The sequence below is a fragment of the Ursus americanus genome, chromosome 5, assembly GCF_024610735.1.
Source record: "Ursus americanus isolate L20-20 chromosome 5, mUrsAme1.1.p, whole genome shotgun sequence".
Classification (NCBI taxonomy): Eukaryota; Metazoa; Chordata; class Mammalia; order Carnivora; family Ursidae; genus Ursus; species Ursus americanus.
Window position 1 is genome coordinate 30,483,562 of NC_142131.1, and position 26,560 is coordinate 30,510,121.

General features: G+C 41.7%; 1 protein-coding gene across 2 annotated transcripts in view; it reads right to left on the bottom strand.

Moving 5' to 3' along the window:
- SV2C (synaptic vesicle glycoprotein 2C) overlaps positions 1 to 26,560 on the bottom strand; it is a 375,875-nt gene that overhangs the window by 97,858 nt on the left and 251,457 nt on the right. For both annotated transcript variants that reach the window (XM_087862062.1, XM_087862061.1), the window contains exon 3: positions 12,206 to 12,386. In XM_087862062.1, the coding sequence (XP_087718188.1) occupies positions 12,206 to 12,386 (181 nt within the window). The remainder of the gene's footprint in view (positions 1 to 12,205; positions 12,387 to 26,560) is intronic.

Genomic DNA, 26,560 nt, shown 5'->3' on the forward strand with positions numbered 1-26,560 from the left:
CTATACAGCGTATCCAGAGATGTATATTTTCTATCATTTTATAACTTTAATATTATAATCTCTGTTCAATAAAGGTTTATGATCAGAACCTGCAATTAAGCGATGTTACCAAAAGGTGGCAGTGGTGCCCTAGCCACATGCTTTATAGAGCTCACCTTGCTTAAGAATCTGAGGGGCTTTCTGCTCAGGATTGAATGTTCTACGTATTTGCAAAAATTACAGTATTGGTGGGTCCAATTTAGTGAATATTTTTACAAAGAGGTACTGTGATATGTCCTACCCATGACATGGTGACTTCGGAAACAGCTTCAAATACTTCTGGGAGGCTGTCTGCAGCTGGACTTAACTAGCTACTACTACCCTGCAGCAGCTGGCCCTGCAGCCCAGTCAGGCTGTTGTGTTGATGAACACAGGCCCAACAGGGTTGCTTCCTGGACTGTTCTGGTCTCAACCCAGTAGATCTCGTTGCTGCCTGAGTACATGTGCATGTGCACTGGTAGAATCAAATAAGGCTGCCGGCTTCCATACCAATAGAATGGGGTACAATGCTTCCTTCCGGTAGGGGAACTATAAGAGATGTTGACATGAACAGTGACTTCCATTCAGGTTAAGGGTTCTCCAATGAGAGTCTATGGAATAAATATTTTGCTCATTCTAGGCAGATGGGCCCTAGATCTCATCCAAATTTCAAACAGGTATTGACCCCTAAGTTTTAAAAAAACACTGCCTTGGGAAGTAGGGTAATATGAGAAAACATTACTTACCATCATTCCACAAAATATATCGATTCTTAAATATTTTTTGAAAGATGTACAATAATACATTTAAACAAATTGCAGAGAAAACACTTAGCAATACAGTTTTAAAAGTATGTGCCTAATTCCTTTATGTTCAGACTTCTGTAAGGTAGATTGCTATTGACATTTCACATCAAGAAGTAAAACATGTATTTACGCAGTTAGCAATAACTGATCTCCTCAGAGCCTTTAATATGATAAAGAAGTATTGGCAGTGACCTTAGCAAATGAAATTTAGAGAAAGGCCTTATCTGTAGCAAACTGGATGTACCAATCGAATTGTAGGATTCATAATGTCATCCTGCATCAAGTGGTAGGTCAAAATATAGCACCACTTCATTCATTTGTCCCTGCTTAAAGTGATATGGTGGTTATCTACTGCTAGATATGGGCAGATCACTTAGGCCAATGCTTTTCAATCTGTGGGCTATGAAATTAATTTAGTAGCTATAAAAAGAATTTTAAAAATTGAAATAGAGACGAAAATAGTTAAGTACAACTCAAGTTGTAAGGATAAGTATCATTTCATGAAACTTTTGTCTTCATTACGAACGTATTTATAATGTAGAAAGTACATACGTATATGCATATACGTGTCTACGTATAAATTTATATAAAAGCAAATAAATAAGTATGTATATAAGTGTATATTGGATTACAATGTGTTTCTTAGTGGGAATTGCTATTCAAACACTTGAAAAAACACTAGCTTGAAGCATCTAGATCTGTTCCCCTGGGCTATGATTGAGGCAGTTCTACCTAAAATTCCTAAACTCCACGTGACCTCAGATGTAGCACTTGGTGATATGGCGCCATCACACTAGGGGTAGCCAAGCAGTCCAAGGTCATCAAGAGGACCCCCCACACAAGAAACATATGCGTGTGGCGCTATTCCACACCACATCAGACTCACACAGCTCTCTGCCTGGCTTCTCAAGGACCAGAAACCATGGACAACTAGCTGAATTTTAAAATTCCACAAAGCTCTGAAGAGATTCAAAGTGGTTTCATTACAACACACAATTTTAATAGGAAATCAGATGGCTGTGTCATAAATCATTTAACGCTACTGCTTTTTTCATTTGATGTGAAGAATCCGTTTCTCTGCACCATAAAGTCCCAGGTCCCTAACCTATGCCTTCACTTCTCAATGCATAAAAAGAGTCCCGGTTTTTACTGACTTTTCACGTCCCAATTAATGTTTCATCAGGATTCTGGACATTCCATACATAAGACCTATCGCTTACATTTCATGAAGGCACAATTGCATGTAAGATATGCCAGGCCACTCGGAAACAAGATAAACGTACCCTGGGGCAGCTAAAATGGCAAGTGGAAGACTGTAGACTTGGCTGTTAGCTTTACACAAATTATTGTTGTGTAAGAGAATACCAACTTTTAGGGGGATATAAGCAATCCAGCCAGTTCTGATTCAATGCCTCTTTTTCAAGGTAGCTATTTTTGCATGGATGTCCCAAAATATCTGTTTGCAAAAGCAGATCGCAAAGAACCCTAATATCAATGGATAAATGAGTCTGAAGTATGAGTGAGGGAGTCTATTCAAACCCTTTGCAGAGTTCTTCAGATTCAGAGGCCTACAAAACAATGCAAGCATTCATATTTCTCACTGTGGGCTGATCATCCATTTTAGGGAAAACATTACCTCTCGTGTTACTGTGATGGCCTTTAAGCAGAAAAAAACATTACAGCCTGCTGTACTGTTAACTATTACTGGTGTTTCATATACCAGCAGAGGTCTTAAACATTGTTTATACTAAGATGAAGGCTCTTTGAAGGTGAGGACTATATCCCATTCGTCTTTGAATCCCAATTACCTGGCCCACTGGACATGCACTCAGTGCTCCTTGAAAGAGCTGTATTTCTCTGCTGAGGGAGGTGCCACTCCAAACGGACTGGAGTAACTTGTTCTGAGGACCTAAATATCTCCCGCAAATGGAAACATACACCTTATGTTCTGGGTCAATGTAATCATAAGAGAAATTATGGGTGCTGGAATGGAGGTTCCAATAGCAACAGAGCCCCCAAAGAGTTCCTGAAATCACTCTATGTCTGAGTTGCTATGGTCATCTCTTGACCAGGTGCCCTGGTGAAAAGAGCTACTTGGAATTCCTGGGCATAAGATACTGTGCAACCCTCTTGGGCACTCTAGGAACTTCTAAAATAGCTCTGGTACCTTTCAGAAAAATGCTGTAGAATGCTATAATTACCAACAACAATAAAAATTCAGATATACATTCAGAGATAAAGCATAAGTTTTCGTGTCTCGCAATATGATTTTGTTTCTTTAAGTACTGAAGATAGGAAAAAGCTGTCCCCCCCATTTTTATAAGGGGAAAAAAGAGAAAATTTCTCATTATTCTACACCAATATTCAGCATTTTGCATGAGGGGCTATACATTTCCCGATTTGTTTTATTGTATCAAGATAAAATTTCTGAGACTACATGAAGAGATAACAAATATTTGAATGGCAGTTCTCGAAGTCCCACATATCAGTGGTTTTTAAATACAGTTGATTGTGGTCTTCTCTCTCCCAACAGATATTTGGCAATGTCTGGATACATTTTTGGCTGTCACAACTCAGGAGGTGCTAGTGGCGTGTAGTAAGTAGAGGCCAGGAATGCTGCTAAAAATCCTGGAATACACAAGACAGCTCCTCGCAACAAAGAATTATCCATCCCAAAATATTAGTAGTGCGGTTGAGAAACTCACGTAATGGGGATTTAATATGAAAAATATAACTGGTTTTATACTAAAAATTCATAATATAAGGCACGAAATGGTTATCTTTTACATTACTGGATGCATAATACATCTCTAAATCCAGTTAGCATGGAGACTTTTTTATTGTTAGTTATATACTGATCAGTTAGCTACTGTTGAAATTTTCTCAAGTTCATTTTTGATGGAAGTTTACATAAATGAAGCCGTCAGATCAGGGTGGTCTGTAAAGAATCTTCCTCAGTATCAGATATGAAGTCTTTTATTAACTGTCAAAAAGGGTCAAATCTTTGTTATCTTCGGTAAAAGGAGGCACAGAGGAAATAATAATTGAAATCCACACTCTATAGAGGTGGAAGATTAGCTAGATTCAAAATAATCGAATTGATACAACTGAAATAGAACACTGATATTTGGAATTCCAGAGTTGGAATTATTCTGAAGCAATAATAAGGTTATGTTTTTACCACTTTAATTACAGAAATATAATGAAACTAGGAAGATGTATTAAAACACATTCTAGAATCAGTTGGGACCACTCTCCAACCCCATTCTACATGCATATGTGCCACATGCGCCCACACACGCAGGTACACACACACACACACACACACACACACACACACACACATCACCTCAAAAGGTCTACATATGCCTCAGTACCAGGTGTCTGGTGAATATCATGAAAAATATTTATCTCCCTCAGTAATCTAAGGCAAATTCCCAAGTGGGATATGGTGTAAGGCAAAGGGTGTGTCAGCTTTACAGACACAAATTCTCTGTTGGGCGCATGAGACACATAAGTTTAAGTCCATTTAGCATAGCAGGATGAAAGAGAATGTCGCATAGTACAGTCCTCGCAAACTTCAATGAGACTTTTGTAAGGCTGCGAATTTCACAGCCACCCGGCATATTACTCCGGTTTGGAGGGCAACTCTGGTGGATTATGATTGTCCCCGCACCTCATCATCCTGACTTACGCTGGCTACTGAGGCAAAGATAGGGAAGAGTTGCGGGTTCTGCAGTGAAAGAGGGAGGCTGTGGATAAAGAGTAGTTGTACTTAAAATGGCTTGAAATCTGACAGTGTAGAGGAGAAACTGGAATGTCAGATGACTTCTTGTCCTGAGGAGGGGTTCTCCTGAATAATTCTGTTCTGCGTAATTCCCCAGTAGGCATGTAACAAAGAATACATTCGTTCCAACTTATTTCACCATGTGATTGTCAAACAGTCTTTCACCTCCATCTTCCATCTCCCATTTCCATTGGGAAATGGAGCATTATGCGAGGACTGAATTAAAGAGGAAGTTGAATATGCATTGTAAAGTCACGTGTTCTATACTGATAATAGGCGGAGGGCAAAGTCTACCAAGAGCTGACTCTGACAGCTTTTATTAACATGGGTATTATGGGTTTATAAAAAAAACTCTGAATGGTGTAGTCTATACTGGGAATCACAATTACAAAAAAGTTGCATGAAAATATCTATTTAACCCTCACTCGGAATCAACAAAAAAGGAAAATCAAAGACACTGAACTTCCAGGCAAATTGCATAGCAATTCAGAACCAATTCACTACATTTTAAATTGGACCCAGAAATAAACAATTAAAGCAGCAGCCCCCAAGAAGGACTTTTCAGTGACTTCCTTTTCATGAAAGTAAAGAGACTATCACAGAGGCTTAAAGAACACAGATCTAACGGCCTCTGAATGGGCTGGGTTGGCACAGAAAATGAGATTGCTGTATTGATTAGAAGGTACCTGTTCATGATGAGTACTCAAGACAGAAACAGGAGAAGAACACTTACGGGGAACTGAACCAATCATCAGACTGAGATTGGAAATCTCCTATACCCAGTGGCAGTGCTAAAGGATGTATCGTTTGGGTAGCGTTAGCTTCCCACTGTCCAAAGCCACAGATTAAAAAATCATATTCTTTGATAGGGACAGTTGTTATTTTCCATATTGTATGAACCAAGGATAGAATAATTGGTAGAAACTTGACTATTTTAAAAATATTGAGATGTAAATATACAATTTGGGTAAAAGTTGTGTTTCTAAGAAAACAGCTTCAATACAACTTCCCTAGCCCTTGTTTGCAATCAGGTTGGTGCCCTAAACCCCTAAACGTATAGTATCCACAGCAGCACAGTATGTCACAGGGAATGGGTATAGTCATCGATCAGGATTCTAATGCTGTCTTGAAAAAAAATTAATCGAGCTCTTGAGAGAGCTGGAAAAATGCATTCCCACAGCACCTACATGGTGTCATGAATAAAGATGGTGATGATCATTAAAATGATCTGTAAGATGTGAAGACAAAAACCTGCAGACTTCACCAGACACTTGTTATATCTACTCATCCATTCCTCCACCCACCCTCTCACACACCCACCATTTACCTATCCATTCATCAACCCCCATTCCTACCCCCTCCAGCCAAACTCTGCGTGAGGTACATCAGAGTTAGAGGAGGTACAGGCATGAAGAACCCAAGTGCCTACCCTCAAGGAGCTCACAGAATCTTTTCTAAAGAGTGCATATGGTTTATTTTTCCACAATTATACATTGTAAGTCTGGGAGATCTTTTGCTCTGTTACTTCTCTCTTGGGATCAACAGCACCTTTGCCAAAGGGCATACTGGGAAATGAAGTGCCCAAAGGTCAACCTCTTTGTTGGAAATTCTCAAAAGGCGTTGTCTAAGACAGTGCTAATAGAAGTACCATGTGAGCCACATGTATAACTTTATTTATCTATTTTTTTTAAAGATTTTATTTATTTATTTGACAGAGAGAGAGACAGGCAGCGAGAGAGCGAACACAAACAGGGGGAGTGGGAGAGGAAGAAGCAGGCTCCCAGCTGAGGAGCCTGATGCGGGGCTTGATCCCAGAACGCCAGGATCACGCCCTGAGCTGAAGGTAGATGCTTAACGACTGAGCCACCCAGGCGCCCCATAACTTTAAACTTTCTAGGAAAGATATTAAGACAAAGCAAAAAAAAAAAAAAATCAGGTGAAGTTAATTTTATATCCATTCATTTAACTTAACATATTCAAATATTGTCATTTAACATGTAACCAATATATAAATTATCAGTGAGGTATTTTGCACTCTTCTGTATGTGCTAAATCTTTGAAACCAGTGCATGTATTTTGCATTTACAGCTCATGTTAATCTGGCTACATTTCAAGTGCTTGGTAGCTGCATGCTCCCTGTTGGATAACACAGGCCTAAGGAAATCATGACCTCCTATTTACAATCTGGGTTTGTGAATATTAGGGGATTAAAGGTAATGTAGTCTGTTGCCTCATCTTTCATACTGGGAGAGCTTTCCATTCTGATTCTCTGGGTCAGAAACCTTCCTGAAGGTTCGAAATGTTTATTTAGTGCCTATTGTGTATTGGGCATCGTGTCCTATGAAATCAGAGATACTGCTTGTTGAATCTGAGACAGCACAGCCTCGTGGTCTGAGCATGGGTTCTGGCACCAGGCTGCCTGTGTTTGAGCACAATACTTACTGTGTGACCTCGGACAGTTACTTAACCTCTCTGTGCCTCAATTTCCTCCTCTATAAAATGGGTGGAATAAAAGGTATCTTCCTCACAAGGTCACCATGAAGTTTAGAGGAGACAATATCGCAAAGTACTTAGCATCTCTCAGAGGGCAAGCATATACAGGTGTTTGATAAAACACATTTAAACGTTTTGAAAATTTTGAAATGAGTCTCCATTTTTCAAATATGATAAGGAAGTAAAACATATCCTAAGAAAAGACTACTTTGAAGGGAGAACCTGATAGTTCAAAATTAGACTAAAACTCAGAAGACCGGAGGATCTATTGAACATTTGGAAGCCACTCAATCTACCTGCGCCTCTATTTAAAAAAGCATAATAGGGGGGCTTGGGTGGCTCAGTCGGTTTAAGCATCGGACTCTTGATCTCAGCTTAGGTCTTGATCTCAGAGTCATGAGTCTAAGCCCTGCATTGAGTTCCACACTGGGCATGGAGCCTACTTTAAAAAAGAGCATACTCTTTTTGCATAGCTATTTATTAAAAATGTTGTGGGAATAGGGGCGCCTGGGTGGCACAGCGGTTAAGCGTCTGCCTTCGGCTCAGGGTGTGATCCCGGCGTTACGGGATCGAGCCCCACATCAGGCTCTTCCGCTATGAGCCTGCTTCTTTCTCTCCCACTCCCCCTGCTTGTGTTCCCTCTCTCGCTGGCTGTCTCTATCTCTGTCGAATAAATAAATAAAATCTTTAAAAAAAAAATGTTGTGGGAATAAACATGCTAAATATAAAACACTGAAGAATTCCAATTAGTGGGGAATCATTTCTACAAAGCCAAGGTAATCTGGTTATAATGCAGTTAATAGAGGGATATAGCAAACAGCAATGAAGTATGCATTTGTGAGGCTCCATTTGCAGAGGGAGAAATGACTATTTGTCCACGATGATATACAGATACATAGAAATTTCATTTTAATTTCTGTTGCTGTATATTTTTCTCCTGACCTTTATGCTTAGCAGTGCCAGGCCCTCAATGAGAAGCTCCCAACTCTGACATTGCCCAGCATCTGAAGCATTATCATTCCCATAATTAACAGTGACTGGAAACAAATAATTTAATTCTGGGGCAAATGAAAATGAATCAGTGGTGTCAACTCCATTTCCCATCTTTCTAATTTTCTGTAACAAAAGAGGAGAGGGAAGTGTCTGTTCCCTGGTGTGAGATTCACTTAGGGAAGTGAGAGACAGATGAATAATTGGTGATGCCCTATTCCTCACTTACACTGTTGCCCCAGCTGGAAAATCATTCGTCGTCTGAATAGACAGTTAAAGTCGCACAGAATACGGCAGCTGGACACATTTATGTTTCTAACAAAATATATTCATGACTTGGTGTGGGAAATTAAGAGGAAAGCACTTTTAGAGGCAATGAAACCGTAAACCCAGGTCGACCTCAGGCTACATGAAGCACCACTTCGCAGTCTCCCTTATATGCAGAAACAGGAATTTAACACAGTGCGCTAATGAGGCTTCAGCCATGATATAAGAAAGAACAGCTGGAAACTTGTGGCATTTGTGATAAAATCAGCACAAAGGCATCTTGATCTTGGATTCAGAATGCAGTTTAGTTGAGTACAGAGTTGCTAGTTCAAAAGGACTTAGTTGCGACTTAAGTCCTAGCTGTGTCTTCCTGGTTCCATCACTGCACTTTAATCTGCAAAATGAAGGCTCTGCCTGTGACCCAGAATTTCTCTTCCTCCTCTGAAATTCCCAGGCTGTGGAACTTGTGGACAGGCTCTGTACCAACACGGAAATTCTATCAGTTCCAGTTATGCATTCTGGAACTGGGAAATAACCACAGGATGCATTCAGGGACCCATTGGACCCACTGTGAGATGGGCCTGAGCTACAACTCCATGATCACCCAAACCCCATGAGCCGCTACACCAACTGGTGGACCTCAGTGACATTTTGGGTCTCCTGGAATTAGAGTCAGTTCAGAGCCGGTGAGCACCCCGAAGTCTGATTATCTCCTTTCCCCTCAGCATCATGACCCTAGTAAAAGGCCGCAAGTCCCTTGGGAAAGGCTGTGAAAGATTAAGGGATATAGTTTCAGTGGTGTCCTGGGGTTCTTCCTCAAGGGACGCAGTCTCCCCTTCATTTGAGGAATTCTAGGTCTGCAAACAGGTTCAAGTCTGGGAATTCACTCATGGGTCATGACTCTCTCATGAGCCTCATGAATATTTATGATTCAAGTTAAACTTTCACTCACTTGACCTAGAATTCTTCTAATACAGATCAAGTAAGACTTCAGCAAACTTCCCATCTAATTCACTTCAGACAACACCATGATCAACTAGCCAATGACATACGTCCAACCCTGGCAGGACTGGTGTTCTTTATGGCAACCAAACCCGCCTTGCCTTGCCTTGCCTGGAGCAGACAAGCCCCAGCCTCTTGGAATTACAGTCTGGAGGAGAAGAGAAATAAACACAGGAAAAGCAAGTATTTGCAGGAGGGCTGGTCTCAGAATGGGCCTCTCTGAGGCCCTGAGCACTAAGGGTTCTGGGAGAAGAACGTCTGAAACAGAAAAGATGGCAAGAGCAACACTCCTGGGAAATGCATGGAGTGTTGATGGGTCTAAGCACCAGAGTCCTGCAACAGAAGAATCCCAATATTCTGAAGCCTTATTTCCTTGGTCATTTAGTTTTACTCAATCTAAAACCTGGATCAGATGGGGGTAGAGGGAGCTCTTAACTAAGTAGAAAAAACAAGATCTCTGGAGAAAGCAGAGCCTTGGCTGAGATGACCCAGAGATTAAGAGACAGGGTGTCCAAATGGAACTCTAGAGCTGCTGAGAGAAGCCGTCTCTCATGGAGGTAGTGTCTCACATGTTGTGTATAGGTGACATGGCCCATAAATTCGGCTGAGGAAGAAAGACAACCTTCTTCATTTTCCTTAACCACTTCAGTTCTCAGGTCCCCTCAGTGCCTGGATCCCACAAAACTCTGAATGTTTCGCCACCTGGGCTCTCCCCTCGGCTGTATCCCCTTCCTCAGGAATCTCCATCTCTTCTCACAAAAGAAGAATCAGGCTAACAGACACACGAAAAGATGCTCAACATCACTCATCAGCAGGGAAATACAAGTCAAAACTACAATAAGATACCACCTCCCACTGGTCGGCATGGCTAAAATTAACAACACAGGAAACAACAGATGTTGTCGAGGATGTGGAGGAACGGGAACCCTCCTACACCGTTGGTGGGAATGCAGACTGGTGCAGCCACTCAAGAAGACAGTCTGGAGCTTCCTCAAAAAGTTAAAAATAGAACTACTCTACGACCTAGCAATTGCTCTGCGAGGTATTTACCCAAAGGATACAAAAATCCTGATTCAAAGGGATACATGCACCCTGATGTTTACAGCAGCATTATCAACACTAGCCAATTAACAAAAGAGCCCAAATGCCCATCAACTGATGAATGGATAAAGAAGATGGGGTATGCACACACACACACACACACACACACACACACACACACACACTGGAATATTGCTCAGCCATCAAAAAGAACGAAATCTTGACATTTGCAACAACATGGATGGAGATAGAGTGTAATTTGCTAAGGGAAATAAGTCAGTCAAAGACAAATACCCTATGGTTTTGCTCATATGTGGAATTTAAGAAACAAAGCAGATGAACATAGAAGAAGGGGGAAAAAAGAGAAGGAAGCAAACTCTAAGAGACTCTACCACAGAGAACAAACTGAGGGTTGCTGGAAGGGAGTTAGGCAAGGGGATGGGCTAGATGGGTGATACATGTTCACAAGGGCACTTGTGATGAGCACTGGGTATTGAATTTAAGTGATGAATCACTAAATTCTACCCCTGAAACCAATATTACACTAGATGTTAACTAACTAGAATTTAAATAAAAACCTGAAACAAAAAGAAATAAGTAAAAATTAAAACAAAACAAAAAAGAAGAGAAGAATCAGGCTGGAAAGCCTGAATGACTCTCCCAGGGTCCCCCGTAAAGGGCAGGGGTAGGGTGCACTTGAATTTCTAGACTCCCAGTCCTGTGCCAACTTGGCAAAGGCACAGTGCATTAACCTCTGGTATCACAATTTATGGAGGCTAGCTGAGTTAGCAATACACAGTCTGTGCTTTGCCAGGTAGATTATGTTATTTAGAAGTCAGCAGCCCTGAGCTGCTGGCTGAAGAATGATATGTCTGCGACGGGGAGAAGGATGATATCATGATTATACCCAGGCAGTCTCTGCTTCTGTCCTGCCCTTGAATTAACTTCTAGACAGTCCATTAGTTTGGAGTATTCCGCAATCACCATAATGGCCCTTTTCTCTGCAGTCAGTTGGGTTGACCACATCACAATCCAGAATTGGCAATTAAAACTGCCATAATAATTTGACCACAGTCAGGTACCTTTGAGTCTATGGATATCACTAAAATTTTCTCAGTAAGACTGTAAATGGAAAGGACTGGAAAGTTCAGAACTTAGGCTGTTAACCTTTTCCTGACAGGCTAGTGGTATTATGTAGGTACGGGAAAGTAAAAGGAAGCCTTGGCCTATGTCTTATCCTATGGACCCTGAGAAGGTCCTTTAATAAATAGCCCCAAGCAACACATGCTCCTCAGGTACCCCAATTCACTCAGCACTAGGTCTGCGTCAGCTCCTTGAATCCATGATCCCAATTACTTCCCCAGGGCACCCGTGTTAGTTTGCCAATCTCACACAGCTCTGAGCACCAAGGGAAAGCCTCCTTTCTCTATCATTCGTTACAAAGCAAATTATTGATTTTGATAATTTTTTCCCCAAGGAAAAAATACTTTTACACTTTCCCAGACTTTCCAACCTTCTTGGTTTACTGGAATGGTCTATGGGAATGTCTTCGCTCTAAGGAAAGCTCCTGATTTGTGCAACTTAGTCATGTATTTGCAAAGTGCCCACTGTTCTTCTGGACTTACAGGTTGGTAATTATATTTCTAAGAACCAGCATCACGGTTCCAAAGGCTGCTGTGAAGATAGGGAAAGAAGTGTGTTAAGGGATAATTTCTCAGTAATGAGGTCCTCTAGAGTGGAGAACATGTACAATTACGAAGAATAAACACATTACTATGAAATATGAAGGAAAAAACCTTACCCGAATCCAGAAAGTAAGCGACAGAAGAGAAAGAATCCATAGCCTTGGACAAATGAAGAAAGGAAGGCGAAGAATCCGTTGATAGACATGCAAATCAGAAGAGACTGCTTTCTTCCCACTTTGTCTGCCAGTCCTCCCCAGAAGAAAGCCCCTGCCATCATCCCAAGGTACACTATGCTGCCTGCAACACACAGAAAACAAAGAAACATGTCAGAGATTGGGAGTAAATGACACATGTTAGATCAAATGAACAAGAGACAAAATACTTTTCAGCATTTTATATGGGAAAAAATTTCTTTAAAAAATACATCCTTCAGGATACACAAATCACCTTTCAAGTTGGAAAGTACGCTCTGTGGGTTAACTTTAGCTGTCATAACCAATGACAAAGACAAAAGACGAAACAGTGATGTTCTTGCTCGGTTCATGAGAATGGGTACGTGGTGGGCAGGCACAAGGAGTTTCCACACAGGACAGTCCTGGAGTTTGACTCACGGGCATGTTGCCTTTGGTCCAAATGCCCAGCTTAGCACACAACAAGGCCAAGATGGGAGACTGAGTCAAGGGCTCCCCGGTCAAAGTGGATCCCTCAGCCTACTTCAAATCTCTGCCTGTAGCAGATGACTGGGCCAAGGCCAGACTCTTAGGGACTCTCTAGAGGATTCCATGGGTTCTTTCTCTCTAGTCTCTCCTAAAAGCGCTGGCTCTTCCTTAGGAAGGAAAGGGAGGCTAGGGAAGGTAGGCTTAGAGACCACAAGAGTTAATCTTAAACAGTCTCAAACTCTGCTCATAAGAGAAAACTTTCTCTTGGTGTCAGAAGCTTAAGGAGCCTAAGGAGAAGAAAAATAGCTGTTGCAGTTTGGGAACTGTTAAACTTATCATGGCTGGCTTTACTTCCATAGTGGAAACAGATAGAAAATCAAGACGTTAGATCGATGTCCCTCTTGGTGTCACTGTGAGTACACATGTGATTTTTTTTCTTTCTTTTATTTTTTTTTAAGTAGGTTCCATGCCCAGAGTGGAACCCAGTGGGGGGCTTGAACTCACGACCCTGAAATCATGACCTGAGCTGAGATCGGACCCTTAATTGACTGAGCCACCGAGATGCCCTGTGAATTTTCTAATTCACTTGCTTCTTCTAAAAAAACAGGCCCCCAGAATCCCTGTCCAGAATCTTTCTTAAGATGAAATAATATTAGGTCTGGCAAAAGTTAATTCAGAGATGTTTGTAAAAGGGTGTGCAATGTCTAGGGGAAATGACATAATTAATAAATGAAAGTGTGTTATATCTGGGTGTGGTATTTACAAAGCTACTACTACATCTCTCATCCATTTCTGCTCCCCCCCTTCACCAAATCACCATTTGAATAGTTCCTTTCCAAAGGCACATCCAAGATACTCAGCAGCATCTAAGTAACAAATTAGAAAAACACATTGATTTATTGCTTTAGATTAGTTTGGGAAATAACCTATTTAAACACTCACCTTGAATTCATTTGCTTACTACAGTTAATGGATCAATAGGAGACCCAGAAGGAGAACACCTGGAGAAGTCTGATGACCTTGACATCAGTGGCATGTGGACGCTTCTCTGCATATAGCTGAGTATAGGCGCTATAGTGAATGGCAAATGCTGGAGCAATTGTACAGTAAGACAAAACAGAAGCCATTTTTATTCAAGCTGGGGTACTGCAAAGGGGTGAGTGGTCATCCTTTGCCTTGGTGATGAATGACATATTTTTCTCTTTAATATGGGGCTAACCATACACAGAGCATCCTTCACAAAAAGAAAAAAAAAAAATACTCATATTATGAAGCCCAGTGCATGGTTACAAGACAATTTAGATAATGGATCAGCACAAGGCAAAGGAATTCCCAAAGGAGAAAGATTCATCCAGGGAAATGCATATGCAGCAAATCTCTTATTTATAGCATAAGGGGCTCAAGTCGGCTACTCAAGCCTCTCAGAAGAATAATTAATAGCTAAGCTTTTCATAATAATACCTGTGACTTTAAAAATGCCTACAAATCAGAAGGTGAGCTCCCATAGATCAGGAGGGGCTCGTGGTGCTGCAGTCCAAAGATGTGGGAGTCTTTCTTGTAGCTCCAGCCCCAAGGACAAAAACTGGTCACTTGCAATTGCTGAACCCTTACCAGCTCTGAGTGTTTGCATGAATTAATGTATTTGCTCCTTACAACAATCTGCTGAGGTTAATACTATGGAACCCGGTTCACTGGCACAGAGAAGCAAATGATCTGACCACAGCAAAGTGAGTAGTGACTACGTCTCGGCCCATCAGCAGTTCTTCGTGCAACATGGTTACAATTCCTTGAACAATCCTGGCTGCCCTCATCCCAGCTTGTCCCGGCCCCTATGTGGTAGTACTACCCAGAACTGAAAGCACAATGTGAAAGGTCTCTGAGGTGTCTTCCGCTTACAGAATCAGAGTTAAGCCCAGGGTAGCAGAATATGATAGAGGGGAGCTAGGGGGAAATGCTGCTTCATTCTACCCAAGCACATGACAAGGGGTGCACCATTTGTTCTCAGACATTCCAAATGGGCTCATCCCCAACCACAGGCAGGAGGTAAGGGGGTCAATGCTGAAAACAGCTCAGTGGTACCAAGGAAAAATGAAAATCCAGTGTCTTTCTAAAAAGGACATGCTTTGGAGGCGCCTGGGTGGCTCAGTCGGTTAAGCGTCCAACTCGATTTCAGTTCAAGTCATGATCTCAGGGTTGTGAGATCAAGCCCCACGATGAGCCCCACACTAGGCGTGGAGCCACTTAAGATTCTCTCTCTCCCTTTTCCTCTGCCCCTCCCCCCTCAAATAAAAAGGACATGCTATGCTCCAAAGGAGGGCAACTCCTCTGCTTTTCTGGTTGTAGGAGGCATGATGCTCCTGCTGGACTGGGGTCTATAGCCTATCATTCTCCTCACTCTGGGCAGTCCCCTGAAGTCTCATCTTCACTAAGCCAGACCACAGATTTACAAAGTGATGATTCCAGCACTTTAAGGACTCATAACTGCTTGCTAGATTTTCCCAACTGGAAGTAGCATGAGAACACAGCCCCACCCTGGATGCTTCTTAAAGCTCAGACATAATAAAAGCTGAGTGAGCTGAGCTTGCCTTTGACCTCTATGATGGAGGTGGTTGACTTGACAAAGGACAGAGCACCCACATTTATCATTAGCACTTTGTACTTAAGCCACCCCAAAATAATACTCATTAGAGTTTTTAATATATAAAAGAGTAAAATAAAAATGCCCCATCTTTCAATTCCTCCAGATATCCTTAATACACAGCCCCACACACATATATATGATATACATATATATATATATATATATATATATATATATATATATATATGTATTTATATATATTTATATATGTATGTTTAAAAACCCAAATATGTCTGCATGGCCAAAAACTCAAAGCACATGAAAATATACAAAATGAAACTAAAAGTCTCCTTTTCCCCTGCCCTTAACCCTCTTCCCAAAGGTAACTATTATCAATTTTTCTAATTCTTCCCGGAAGTTTATACCTATAACTATATAGAAAAATGGATAACCTTTAGGAATTGCCTGTTAAATATAGTTTTTTGCTCCTGTGTAATATTTGTCTTTTCTCCCATTGTGTTTAGGATTTCTAAACTTAGCAAACCAGAAATAAATCCCTGTCAGTATTTTAATAATTACTTCAAGATATATTTCATATATTTCAGAAAAGGATGCACTATCAGCTACTAGGGGAAAAACCAAACAGTTATTTCTCCATCTTACATTTTTTCTATTCCTAAAATAAATACTTAAATCTCCTTAAAAGAGAGAATATTAAATTCATTGTAAAGAATTTACTGAGCATCCACTCTGCCTACTTTTCCTGAAGCGCTAGAAATATTAGGATTGATAAGTCACGATCCCTGAGCTCACATAAGGAGAACCTCAGCAAGCTGCTATCTGATGCCTACTCCAAGCCAGGAGAAGAGGGAGACAGTTGCACACCCTCTAGTTCACACCACCCTCCCAACACCCCATTTGCTCATGGCCACTACAGAGTGGAGTGGCCAGGTCAAAACCTTCTATGGCCTCCTAGGATATATGACCAGGACAGAGCAGTGCTGAGTGCACACTCAGGGACCTGGGTTCCGAGTCCCTGAACTATTTCTATTCCATCCAAATGGCTTAAGGAGCTCATAATTCAGTGAGGGAGACCTCATGCACAACTCATGCTAGCCATGAAGTGTGCTCTCCAGTGGAGGCATAACTAGGAGCAGGGGGACAAGAGGTAGGTGGCTGGTAATTCTGACTGTGGCCTCTGAGAAAGTTTCACTGAGAAGGGAATATCTGAGAGGATTATGAAGGATAAGAAAGATTTCAAGACAGTATTAAATTCCTCCACAAGTGTTAGGTTTAGCAAAACAAAATGTAGTATCAAGATGTATCTTCACTTCCATTCTGGTTAAGAATATGTTTTAGATCTAAAGATAACAATCTTTCGAGCCTACGTTGCATATTATTGGTAATTAGACTGTCCCACTGGGTGTGCCAGGGACAGGACTCAGCCTCCCCAGTAGCTTATTTGAGACAGACAACACAATGAGAAGATTCATTTGTTGACTGTGTGACCTAATTAAAGCCAAACCTTCGAATGTTAGTAAAGGCACGGAGTGAATAAAATTGGAAACACTCCGGGATTGTCAGAATACAAACTGTATTTCCTGACTTGTTTGTTTCCAAGTTTCCATTTCATTTTTGCTGTGTGCTGATGGGGATTCCCTGAAAACTCAGAGCAGGGAATATACGCTGTTGACATAGACCACCTTCCTGCTTTCTACTCCTCATGAATGCTGCTGATGGTAGAATTCAAAGGTATGTTAGTCCAAAGTCCCTTATTTTAAGGACAGGAAAACCAATGCTGTGAGAAGCTCGTACTTGAAATCAGGTCTTCTAGATTCTTCTCCTCAGAGTATGACCTCTGGACCAAAAGCACTGGCACCCTGGGGGAACCTGCTAGAAATTCAGACTCTAAGGCTCCACTCCACAGCTCCAGAAGTCAGAAACTGCATCTGAACAGAATTCCCACAGATCTGTGTGCACTCAGAGTTTGAAAGCACTTTTAGTCTGATGTGCTTTCCATTAAAACACTTAATCTCTCTAACACTTTTTTATTTATTTAAAGTTTGTATTTGTCTAACACATATTTGATAGGAGCAGATGCAGGCTATGGAATTCCAAAGACACAGAACCAGCAAGAGCTCCCCTATGCCAGCTGCAGATATGTAAAGGGCAAGCAGAAACTCTGTGCCTCCCCTAGGACCTGTCTCCTCGGGACTAGCTAGAGGCAGACCTCTGATGCTGAGAGAGGCCAGGCTGTGACTCTCAGATCCTTTCATGAATTGAATGAAGATTCTAATTCAGTTGGGCTTTTGGGAGGTTGAACCTGACCTGAGGCTCTCTCTACTCTTCCTACCACAGCTCGGGCTCAGGCCACGCTTGGCCAGCCCAGCCCCTTCGTCTTTCAGAAGACCAAAAGAGGCCTCAAGCAAGACTTCCTCATTAAAGTATTTTCTAACATGGGGGCCGATTCCATTTATTTAATCATACCCTCACTTCCCCGATGAATATCACATTTCTCTTTCTGTCTCTTTGCTAATAAGCTGCTTTTGATTCTTTCCAACAATACCTAAGAAGGCACATCTTTTCCCCCAGTGTCATTTTAAAGCACATTTAAACTACACAGAACAATTTTAAGAAATATATATAGTATTTTTCTCATAGAAATTTTTAGCCAATAGGTTTTAAAAATTGATTTAAGCACTTTAGTTATCCATGGCTAATGCATTATTCTATAATTCATTGCACCATTTATTTACAAATTGGATTGCTACAAAAATCATTCTGTGGCAGTATTTTAAATTCAGAATACTGAATTCAATGGTAAATAATCTCCATGAAGCGATGGTCATATTTACCTTTTATAAGGAGAATTTTCTTAGGATAAAACAAATTTTTAAGTCAAAGAAAAATAAAAACAAGCACTAATTTGAAAAGATATATGCATCCCTTATGTTTACTGCAGCATTATTCACAATAGCCAAGATACAGAAGCGATCTAGGTGTCCACTGATACAAAAATAGATAAGGAAGATGTAACACACACACACACACACACACACACACGTGCGCATGAGCGTGCGCGCAGGAATATTATGTAGCCATAAAAAGAATAAGATTGTGCCATTTGCAACAACATGGATGGACCTCGAGGGTATCATACTAAGTGAACTAAGTCAGACAGAGAAAGACAAATGCCAAATGGTTTCACTCATATATGGAATCAAAAAAATGAAACAAAACAAACAAACAAACAGAAAGTAGAAACAGACCCATAAATACAGAGAACAAACTGGTGGTTGCCAGGGGACAGAGAGGTGGGGAGACTGACAAAGTGGGTGTAGATAAGTCAAAGATATAGGCTTCTGGCTACGGAATGAATAAGTCGTGGGGATGAATGGTACAGCACAGGGGAGAGTCAGTGGTATTGTAATAGTGCTGTATGGTAGCTACACTTGTGGTGACTGTAACATCATATAAAGAGTTGTCAGATCACTATGCTGTACACCTGAAAATAATGTAACATTGTATGTCAACTATACTTCAATTAAAAGGAAAAAAAGTAAAGCTATGTTGAAAGAGAAGACTGACTTGGGCCATAGCTACACCCTCGTGATAGGATCTTGAAAAGGCCAGATTCCAGATTCTTGTTATTCGGATACTTATGGAGATAAGTCATACTTTTTCTGAAGGCTATGATCAAGTTTTAGAATCTCTCTCTTTCTCTTTTTTTTTTTTTTTTTTTTTTGCTGTCACACTTGGATGAAAGACAGCTCTAGATATAAACTCAGCCTTTGGCTGATACGCTAACTTTTTCATGCAGGAGTCTATCTTCCACAAAGTACCACTTATCAAAGTGGAGCATGTTCATAGAGCAGGATTTGGCCTAATAATTCTTATGCCGAAAGATCTTTGCATCCTCTCTGGCCAGACCAACTCAAGGGAAAGTGTCTATGGCCTGTAACACTGAGTGGTGCCCTCAAGATCAGGACACATACAGACCTTCTCTACTCTAGTAAGGTCAGTGAGCCTTTGTTTGGGATTTTGAGCACGGGTCCTTTTTGTGCAATGCTAATATTACTATTGGTGTGAGTGAAAGAGAGAAAAGAAGGGAAGGAAGTGGTGATGGGAAAAAGACAACAAACAAGAAGAAAGAGAGGGGCTCCAGGGTGGTGTACAAAGTCAATTACAGCTTTTAGCCTCCCTCGGCTCGAGTTCTGAAAAGACACCACCTGAAACAGTACTGGAAGAGTTAACTAATTTTTTAAGTCTCAAAGCCTTATTTTTTTTTTTGCAATTTTAAACTATTCAAATGAATAAATAATACATGATTGCTTAAATTTAATTAATTTAAATAATTAATAAATAATTAATAGGCTTCTCTTCCCAACCCCTCACTTTTTCCAATTACTATTTTTAGTAGCCACAGGGAAGGGCTGTTACATGTTCAAATGCATCTGTGGACTTTCACAAAATCAAATACAAGTAAAGAAAGTGATAATATCCAAGGCGTATGTACAAATGAAAAAGGAAAACCTTTCCTAATTTGCAATGGAAAACATCTGCAACAAAAGTCAGCTCACCTTTGCTAGAGAGTACTGTAAATATCAGATGCAGTCTACAGCACATCTCTGACTTTTACATTTGGGAAGTCTGGCATTTAAGTCTTTGGTCCAGGCAGAGACGGCTGCAGCTGCTTCTACAGGCAGGTAAGGCCACATCAAGCAGCATTACTGCTTGTTACCTAAGTCTCCCTGGGCATGACACAGCTTCTGAAGGCCCAAAGACACTATCACTGAATCCAGAGAGCCAAATGCAGAAGCAGAGTCCTAATAAGGAAGGCCAGTCTTCTCTATTATCCTTCCTCAAATGGGTAGTATGCAGCATGCCCACTGGATAGGGGAAGAGATATTCAAATATATTTTACATGGATAGCTCTGGAAGGCCCCAAAAGGGGCAATAACAGCCCCTTGGGTATTCAAAGCATTAAAGACACAAGTCTTAGGAATGAAGAGCATTACGGAGAGTCATTTTATGGTATACCATGATATCACCTATCAGCTCCCACAGCAATGGGACCTCTCTCTCTGGAAACTTCCCCCACTATAGGCCTGTGCTGAGGGAAGAGAAGTGGTAACTGACTGAACCCTTGCTTCCGAAATCCCAGTCACTGAGTCAACAGGGAGCAGGTGGTCACTAATTCCATGGCACTTCGTTGGGTTCCTGCTGTAAGCCAGGCAACTTTGGAAGTATGAGGACAGGGAAAGGGAAGAAGAGCAGTGAGGAGAGGTCCACAAATATGAAAGTGGCATGCTTCTCCCTCTGGAGCAGCTCACAGCCTAGTGCAGTGCTTTCAGACAATGGCTGCACATCACAATCATCTGGGGAGCTTCAAGAAAAAGAACGCTGAGGCCCAGACTGCACCCAGAGGTTCTAGTCCTGGGGTAGGGCTTAGGCAACAGTACTTTTCAAAAACTTCCCAAATGTTTTAATATAAAACTGGCGCTTTGAACCTTTGATTTCCTGAGAGATTTAGAAACATGCAGAAAATTAATTACCATTAAATGAAACACATGGTGTAATTAAGGTGAGTACATTATGCTTAAGGGGAAAAAAGGAAGGAGCAACTTAATTAGTTCCACACAATTCTGGAAAACTTCCCACAGAAGGTAGATCATGCTGGGTTGTGACCAATGAGTGAGAATTCTCCAAGTAAGAGGGGAAAGTTTCCTGGAAGAGAAGAAGCCTCAGTTAAAAGGTCTGGAGGTATGTCAGAGCCCAGCTCACTAAGGACTTCTGGTAGTTGAGATGGATGGAACGTAGAGTTCATGCTTGGGGACAAGAGCGGCAAGAGACCAGGACAGAAGACAAGTTGGAGTCAATCCAAGGAATTAGCCTTTATCCTTTGCGAAACTAAAAAACAGACTGGACATCATTGGCGCCTGAAAAGATCATTCCAGAAACTGCAGGAAGGATCAACTGCAGTGGGGAAGGATGGAGGAGTGGATCTGGCCCAGGGTAAGGCAATTGAGGCCTGAAGGGCCCAGAGCACAACGTACAACAACATACAGTACTCCCTCTCAGGTGTCACTCTGCACTTGTGTGACCCTGAGAGTGAGTGCCTCCTTAAATCTGTGCTCCAGCCAAGGGGAAAAGACCAGCTTCAGTAATATCACTGAGAAGTCGCCCTGGGAAGGAGTGATGGCAAACTGCTCTAAGGCAGGGGCAGCCAGCTTGGAGAAGATTCACAAGGCTGGGGGTATTTTTAGTGGTCAGACTCCATAGTTCTCATACACTGAAGGGAGAGGCAAGGAAGAGCAGACTGGCTTGGGATGGGTCATAGTAAAATTCATAAAGAGAGGAAATACAAGAGGAGAGTGGGCCTTACAGGCCAGTGTCTTAAACAAGTGTGGAGGAAGTCCACATCAGTACCCTTCACTCTACTACCCATGAACGGGGCCAAAGAGGGCAGTACGAGAGACACATGCGAATCAGTAAGGCCAGGATCAGTACAGCTCATCTTCAGGAATGCCTCATCAAGGGAGCAGGGCTTGAGCTGAGTAGCCAAAGAACAAGGAGAACATGAGTAAGAGGATAGGCCAGATGGCCTTTTGCATCCCCTCATTCATACACAACAGCAAGGGGAAAGTTCTGGAGTGGGAAAGGGCAGGAGAATGATGGGCAGGGAAGCAAGGGTATGGAGCCTGGTTAGAGAGGCGGGTTGGGTGTGTGGAGAAGTATCCATAAATAACAAGCCCCCCCCCCACAAAATTAAATTAATTACATAGACCATGGGGAGCCACTGATGTGTTCCTGAGTGGAGAAATAAGGCCATCAAAGCCCTAATGTGAAAAGACCAGGCCATTTAGAGCAGGATTGGCAAATGTCTTCTCTAGAGGGCCAGAGAGAAAAGACTGCATTTTAGAGTTTGCAGGCTCCACAGGCTCTGCCACAACTCTTCAGCTGTGCGGTTGCAGCATGAAAGCAGCCGCAGAAAATACAGAAGCAAACGGACATGGCTGTGTCCCAATAGAACTATTTACAAAAACAGGCAAGGAGCCGGCTACAGTTTGCAAACCCCACTTTGAGGAAAGTTTGCCTGCAGCAGTGCTGAGAGCAGGTTTTCAAGGACTGAACCAGCCAGTGGAAGGGTCTGGGAGACAGTAGAAAGCCTAAGGCCAGGGCAGGGGTGATGGCCACAGAGAAGGCAGTTCAGAGCCTTGGGAAAGGTGGGATTTCTCAGCAAGGATGGAGGAAAGAGAGGACAGAGACGCTAGGATGGACCCTTGGGAGCAGCCACAGGGACAGAAGGAAAAGAAGTCAGAGGTGAGAAAGTGTGGGCAGGGAGACAAGCAGAGGGTGTGGAGGGAGGAGAGAATACCTCAGCAGACAGGGAGAAGCGGAAAGGCGGCTCCAGAGTGACCAGAGTGCGGGGACTCAGAGAGGACCTTGGGCTTGTTCTGGAAGAGGGCGCCAGCAGTCTCGGAGTGGGGTTGGGGCGGGACAACTGCAGTGCAGCGGTGGTGACAAGGGGAACAGAGCAGGGTGGCCGTGAGGACATGCAAGCAGGGGTGTAGCTAAGCAAGCTGCAGCTCAGGGAGCGCAGGGGTATGAGGCTGAGGGACTGGAGGCGAAACCACAGCAAACACAAGAGCCCAGGAGAGTGGTGAAACATCAAGCCTATTAACATGGACATCACTGCCCTGAAACCACAGCCACAGATGCCACGGAGCCTAGCAAAGGGCTTCTGCTACTGAAAGAATGGGCCATTCTGGAAGAACAGTACTCTCATGTGTCTCATTTCCAGAAAATGCATGAAAAACAGGCTTATGAGAAATTCCTTAATCTCCTCAAGTTTACCTGCAAGCAATGAAAGGATTTTTTTTTTTTTTTCCAGAGAAGTCTCTTTTATATGAGCGCAGTGAACAAAGCATAGAAATCTAAAAGGAAGGGGTACTTTAGAGGGGCAGAACAGGAACATAATCTTGGAGCTATGTCCATATGATATCTTTTGGTATTTTAAGCCACCGAAATGCCTGAAGGGAAAGGGCTCCTGTGGCTTAACTCAGGCCATTTCCAGACACTGGGGATGTGACTGCATGGCAGGAAACTAGGTCTGAAAATAGACTCAAAGATCACACAGTGCTTGATCGATACTGCCTGGAAAATGATTACACAAGTCCTCCAAGACCCCTTTTGGAAAGCCATATGGAAGTTTCTTTGTTGCTGATGGTTTTTTTTTTTTTTTTTTTTGGCTGTTTGTTTTTTTTAAGTTTAGGTGTGAGGTATCATGATGAAAACCAGACTAGATCATAATAGGTTCCAGTAAATGTCTAAAGAGAGAATTCAGTAATCCATTTCGGATGCTCCACCATGACCTTTTGTTTCCCCAAATAGGCAGATACCTGAGCTGTCAGCCCAGAGCCGTGAGTGAATAAATATCAGGATCGGCCTTGCACTAATGGATGTTGGTCCTAATCCATTACTGCTGGCCAAGCCGAGGTGAATTCAGGGCAGCACTTTCTGACACATGAGATTTATTTTGTCATTAGTGATGAAACGCCATGCAAGGGCTCCTCAATCCCAAACTGTCAGAAGTACATTTAGGGGGGTGCCTGGGTGGCGCAGTCGTTAAGTGTCCGCCTTCAGCTCAGGGCGTGATCCCGGCGTTCTGGGATCGAGACCCACATCAGGCTCCTCCACTAGGAGCCTGCTTCTTCCTCTCCCACTTCCCCTGCTTGTGTTCCCTCTCTCGCTGGCTGTCTCTCTGTCAAATAAATAAATAAAATCTTTTAAAAAAAAAAAGAAGAAGAAAAAGTACATTTAGGTATTTCAGGGAAGGTCATGCAAATATTCAGGTATTGACCCACAGTGCTGAAGCTGTTCTTCAGCGGCTCATTATTCTTAGTATGATTATAAATTATTTGTGTCTAGCATGAGCAGTTAGCCATCTGCTTAGATTAGGAAGGAAAAAATGGGACCACTCTGAGAGTAAGAAAAAAGCAGGAACTTGAATCAATTACTATATTATAGCTTAAAAACAAAACAAAACAAAGAATGTTGAATCCTTTTTTTTTTTGGTCTTCTAGAACCTAAGACAAGATATGCTAAAAATGGACCTGGCCCCAAATGCCTCAATGTTTCTTAAACACATTTTAGTCATTCTTTTCTTTGAACCCTTACCCAATGAACCTTACCAGAAGCATCTTTCTCTTGCCTTTCATCAAAACCCTGAACCTTGAACTTCACCTCCACATTTTTTGTGAGCACACCCAGACTACTCTGGTTTTCATGAGTAACTTCTGTATATCCTCATCCACAGTCTGATTTGCACTCTTTGTCAACATTTCATACGCATTGGTCTTAGCTCTGCAACCAGCTTGTATTCTGACCCCTGGTAGGCACCATATTGTGGACAGCTTATTCAGAAACTCCATCAAACTATGTTGTTCTAGGCACATTTCAAACAATCAGTAAAACCTAGCTAATGCAATTTAAATTTAACACAGGAGTTTTACCCTAAACCCTAGTACCAGTCACACACAACTATGCAACTGAGGGAACTAATGTAAATCTGAAATCCTGACCAAAAAATCTTGAGTATCCCGAGTAAATGTGATAAAACATATAGTTGAGACCTTTCGTCTAGAAGAGTGATACCCAAACACACACATCTACAGAATAGGCTTCATGAGAACATTTCCACCAGCCTATAGGGACATGAAAAAAAAAAAAAAAACAAGAAAAATAATATATGCCATTTCGTCAAGATAAATTTATTTAATTTAAAGATCTTTTATTCTAAGGATATGTCCTTCCCATTATTTTAATGTGGATATGACTTTTGTTTTATGAATTGATAGTAAGCATAACCAGTGGTGTGTTGTGTTGCAATTATTATTTAGATTTAATAAATCTTTTTAAAAAACTGTTTAAACTGTTATTTATTTGAGAGAAGGACAGAGAGAGAGAGAGCAGGGGGAGGGGCAGAGGGAGAAAAGGAATTCCAAGCAGATTCCCCACTGAGCACAGAGCTAGAGGCAGGGCTAGACCCCAGAACCCTGAGATCATGACCTGAGCAGAAATCAAGAGTCAGAGTTGGCGGCTCATTGCTCAACCAACTGCACCACCCAGGCGCCCCACAATTATTATTTTTAAATGACCTTCCTTAGGCCAATACTCTTTTCTTTTTCTTAATTGGACTTTAAAATTCCCAAAACTGGGAGTCACTAGTATAAAACTCAAAATGGTGGGAACAATATTTTGGAAATCCTGCACTCTGAAAAAAGGCTAACAGGAAAATTAATGTACTAAACCATGGCTTGTAAAATGAATTTCTAACATGTAACAATAGGTATGTCTCTTTATGCATGTAAGTTGTTACACAATGTGGCTGCAAATTTCTCAATACTTCTTCTATGAGGAGGTGGAGTCTATGTTGCCTCTCCTGGATTCTGGGCAACCACTTGACCAACAGAGTATAACAGAAGTAATGTTATTTGATTTCCAAGACTGGGTCATAAAATGTAGCTCCCACCTTGCTCACTTAGAACACTTGCTTTCGGATCTCTGAGCTACCATCCAAGAAGTCTGACTACCCTGACAACACCATACGGGCACTATCCTCTACTACCCAGCTAAGCCCAGACAAAGGTCAGCCATCTTGGACCCTCCAGAACAGTCCATCTGCCAACTAAACCACCACTGAGTAACTTCTGACGGCATCATGAAGAACAGAAGGATCACCCAGCCAAGCCCTATCCAAGTTCCTAACCCATAAAATAAACTATAATTTAAAATGTTAGATATAGTAAAATGAGTATTGTATAAAGCCATTAAGTTTTTGGTAGTTTGTTACACAGGAACACATACCTGGAATAGCACAGTCCCTACACTTCTAAAAACATTTCTTCACTGGGATACCCAGACTATAAGGAAAACAGTTTTCCACTTTTAGTTTTAAAGAAGGTCAAAATGTTTTAATTGTTAATATTTCTTTTCTTACTGCAAATCATTTCAAAATAAGAACAAAATATCAAAATAATATTAAGGGAAACTCCCTTCCCCCCAGACTTCCAGCCATAAACTAAACAGTGAGTGGGGGACCAGAAATGAAGCTAGGAAGTTCTCCATCTGGCTCCTGTCAAGTCTTTTTCCAGGAAATTCCAGGAAAAATTTTGGGGGTTTTGTTTTGTTTTAGTGAGTAAAATTTAAAGTAGTGGGGAGAGAGGAAT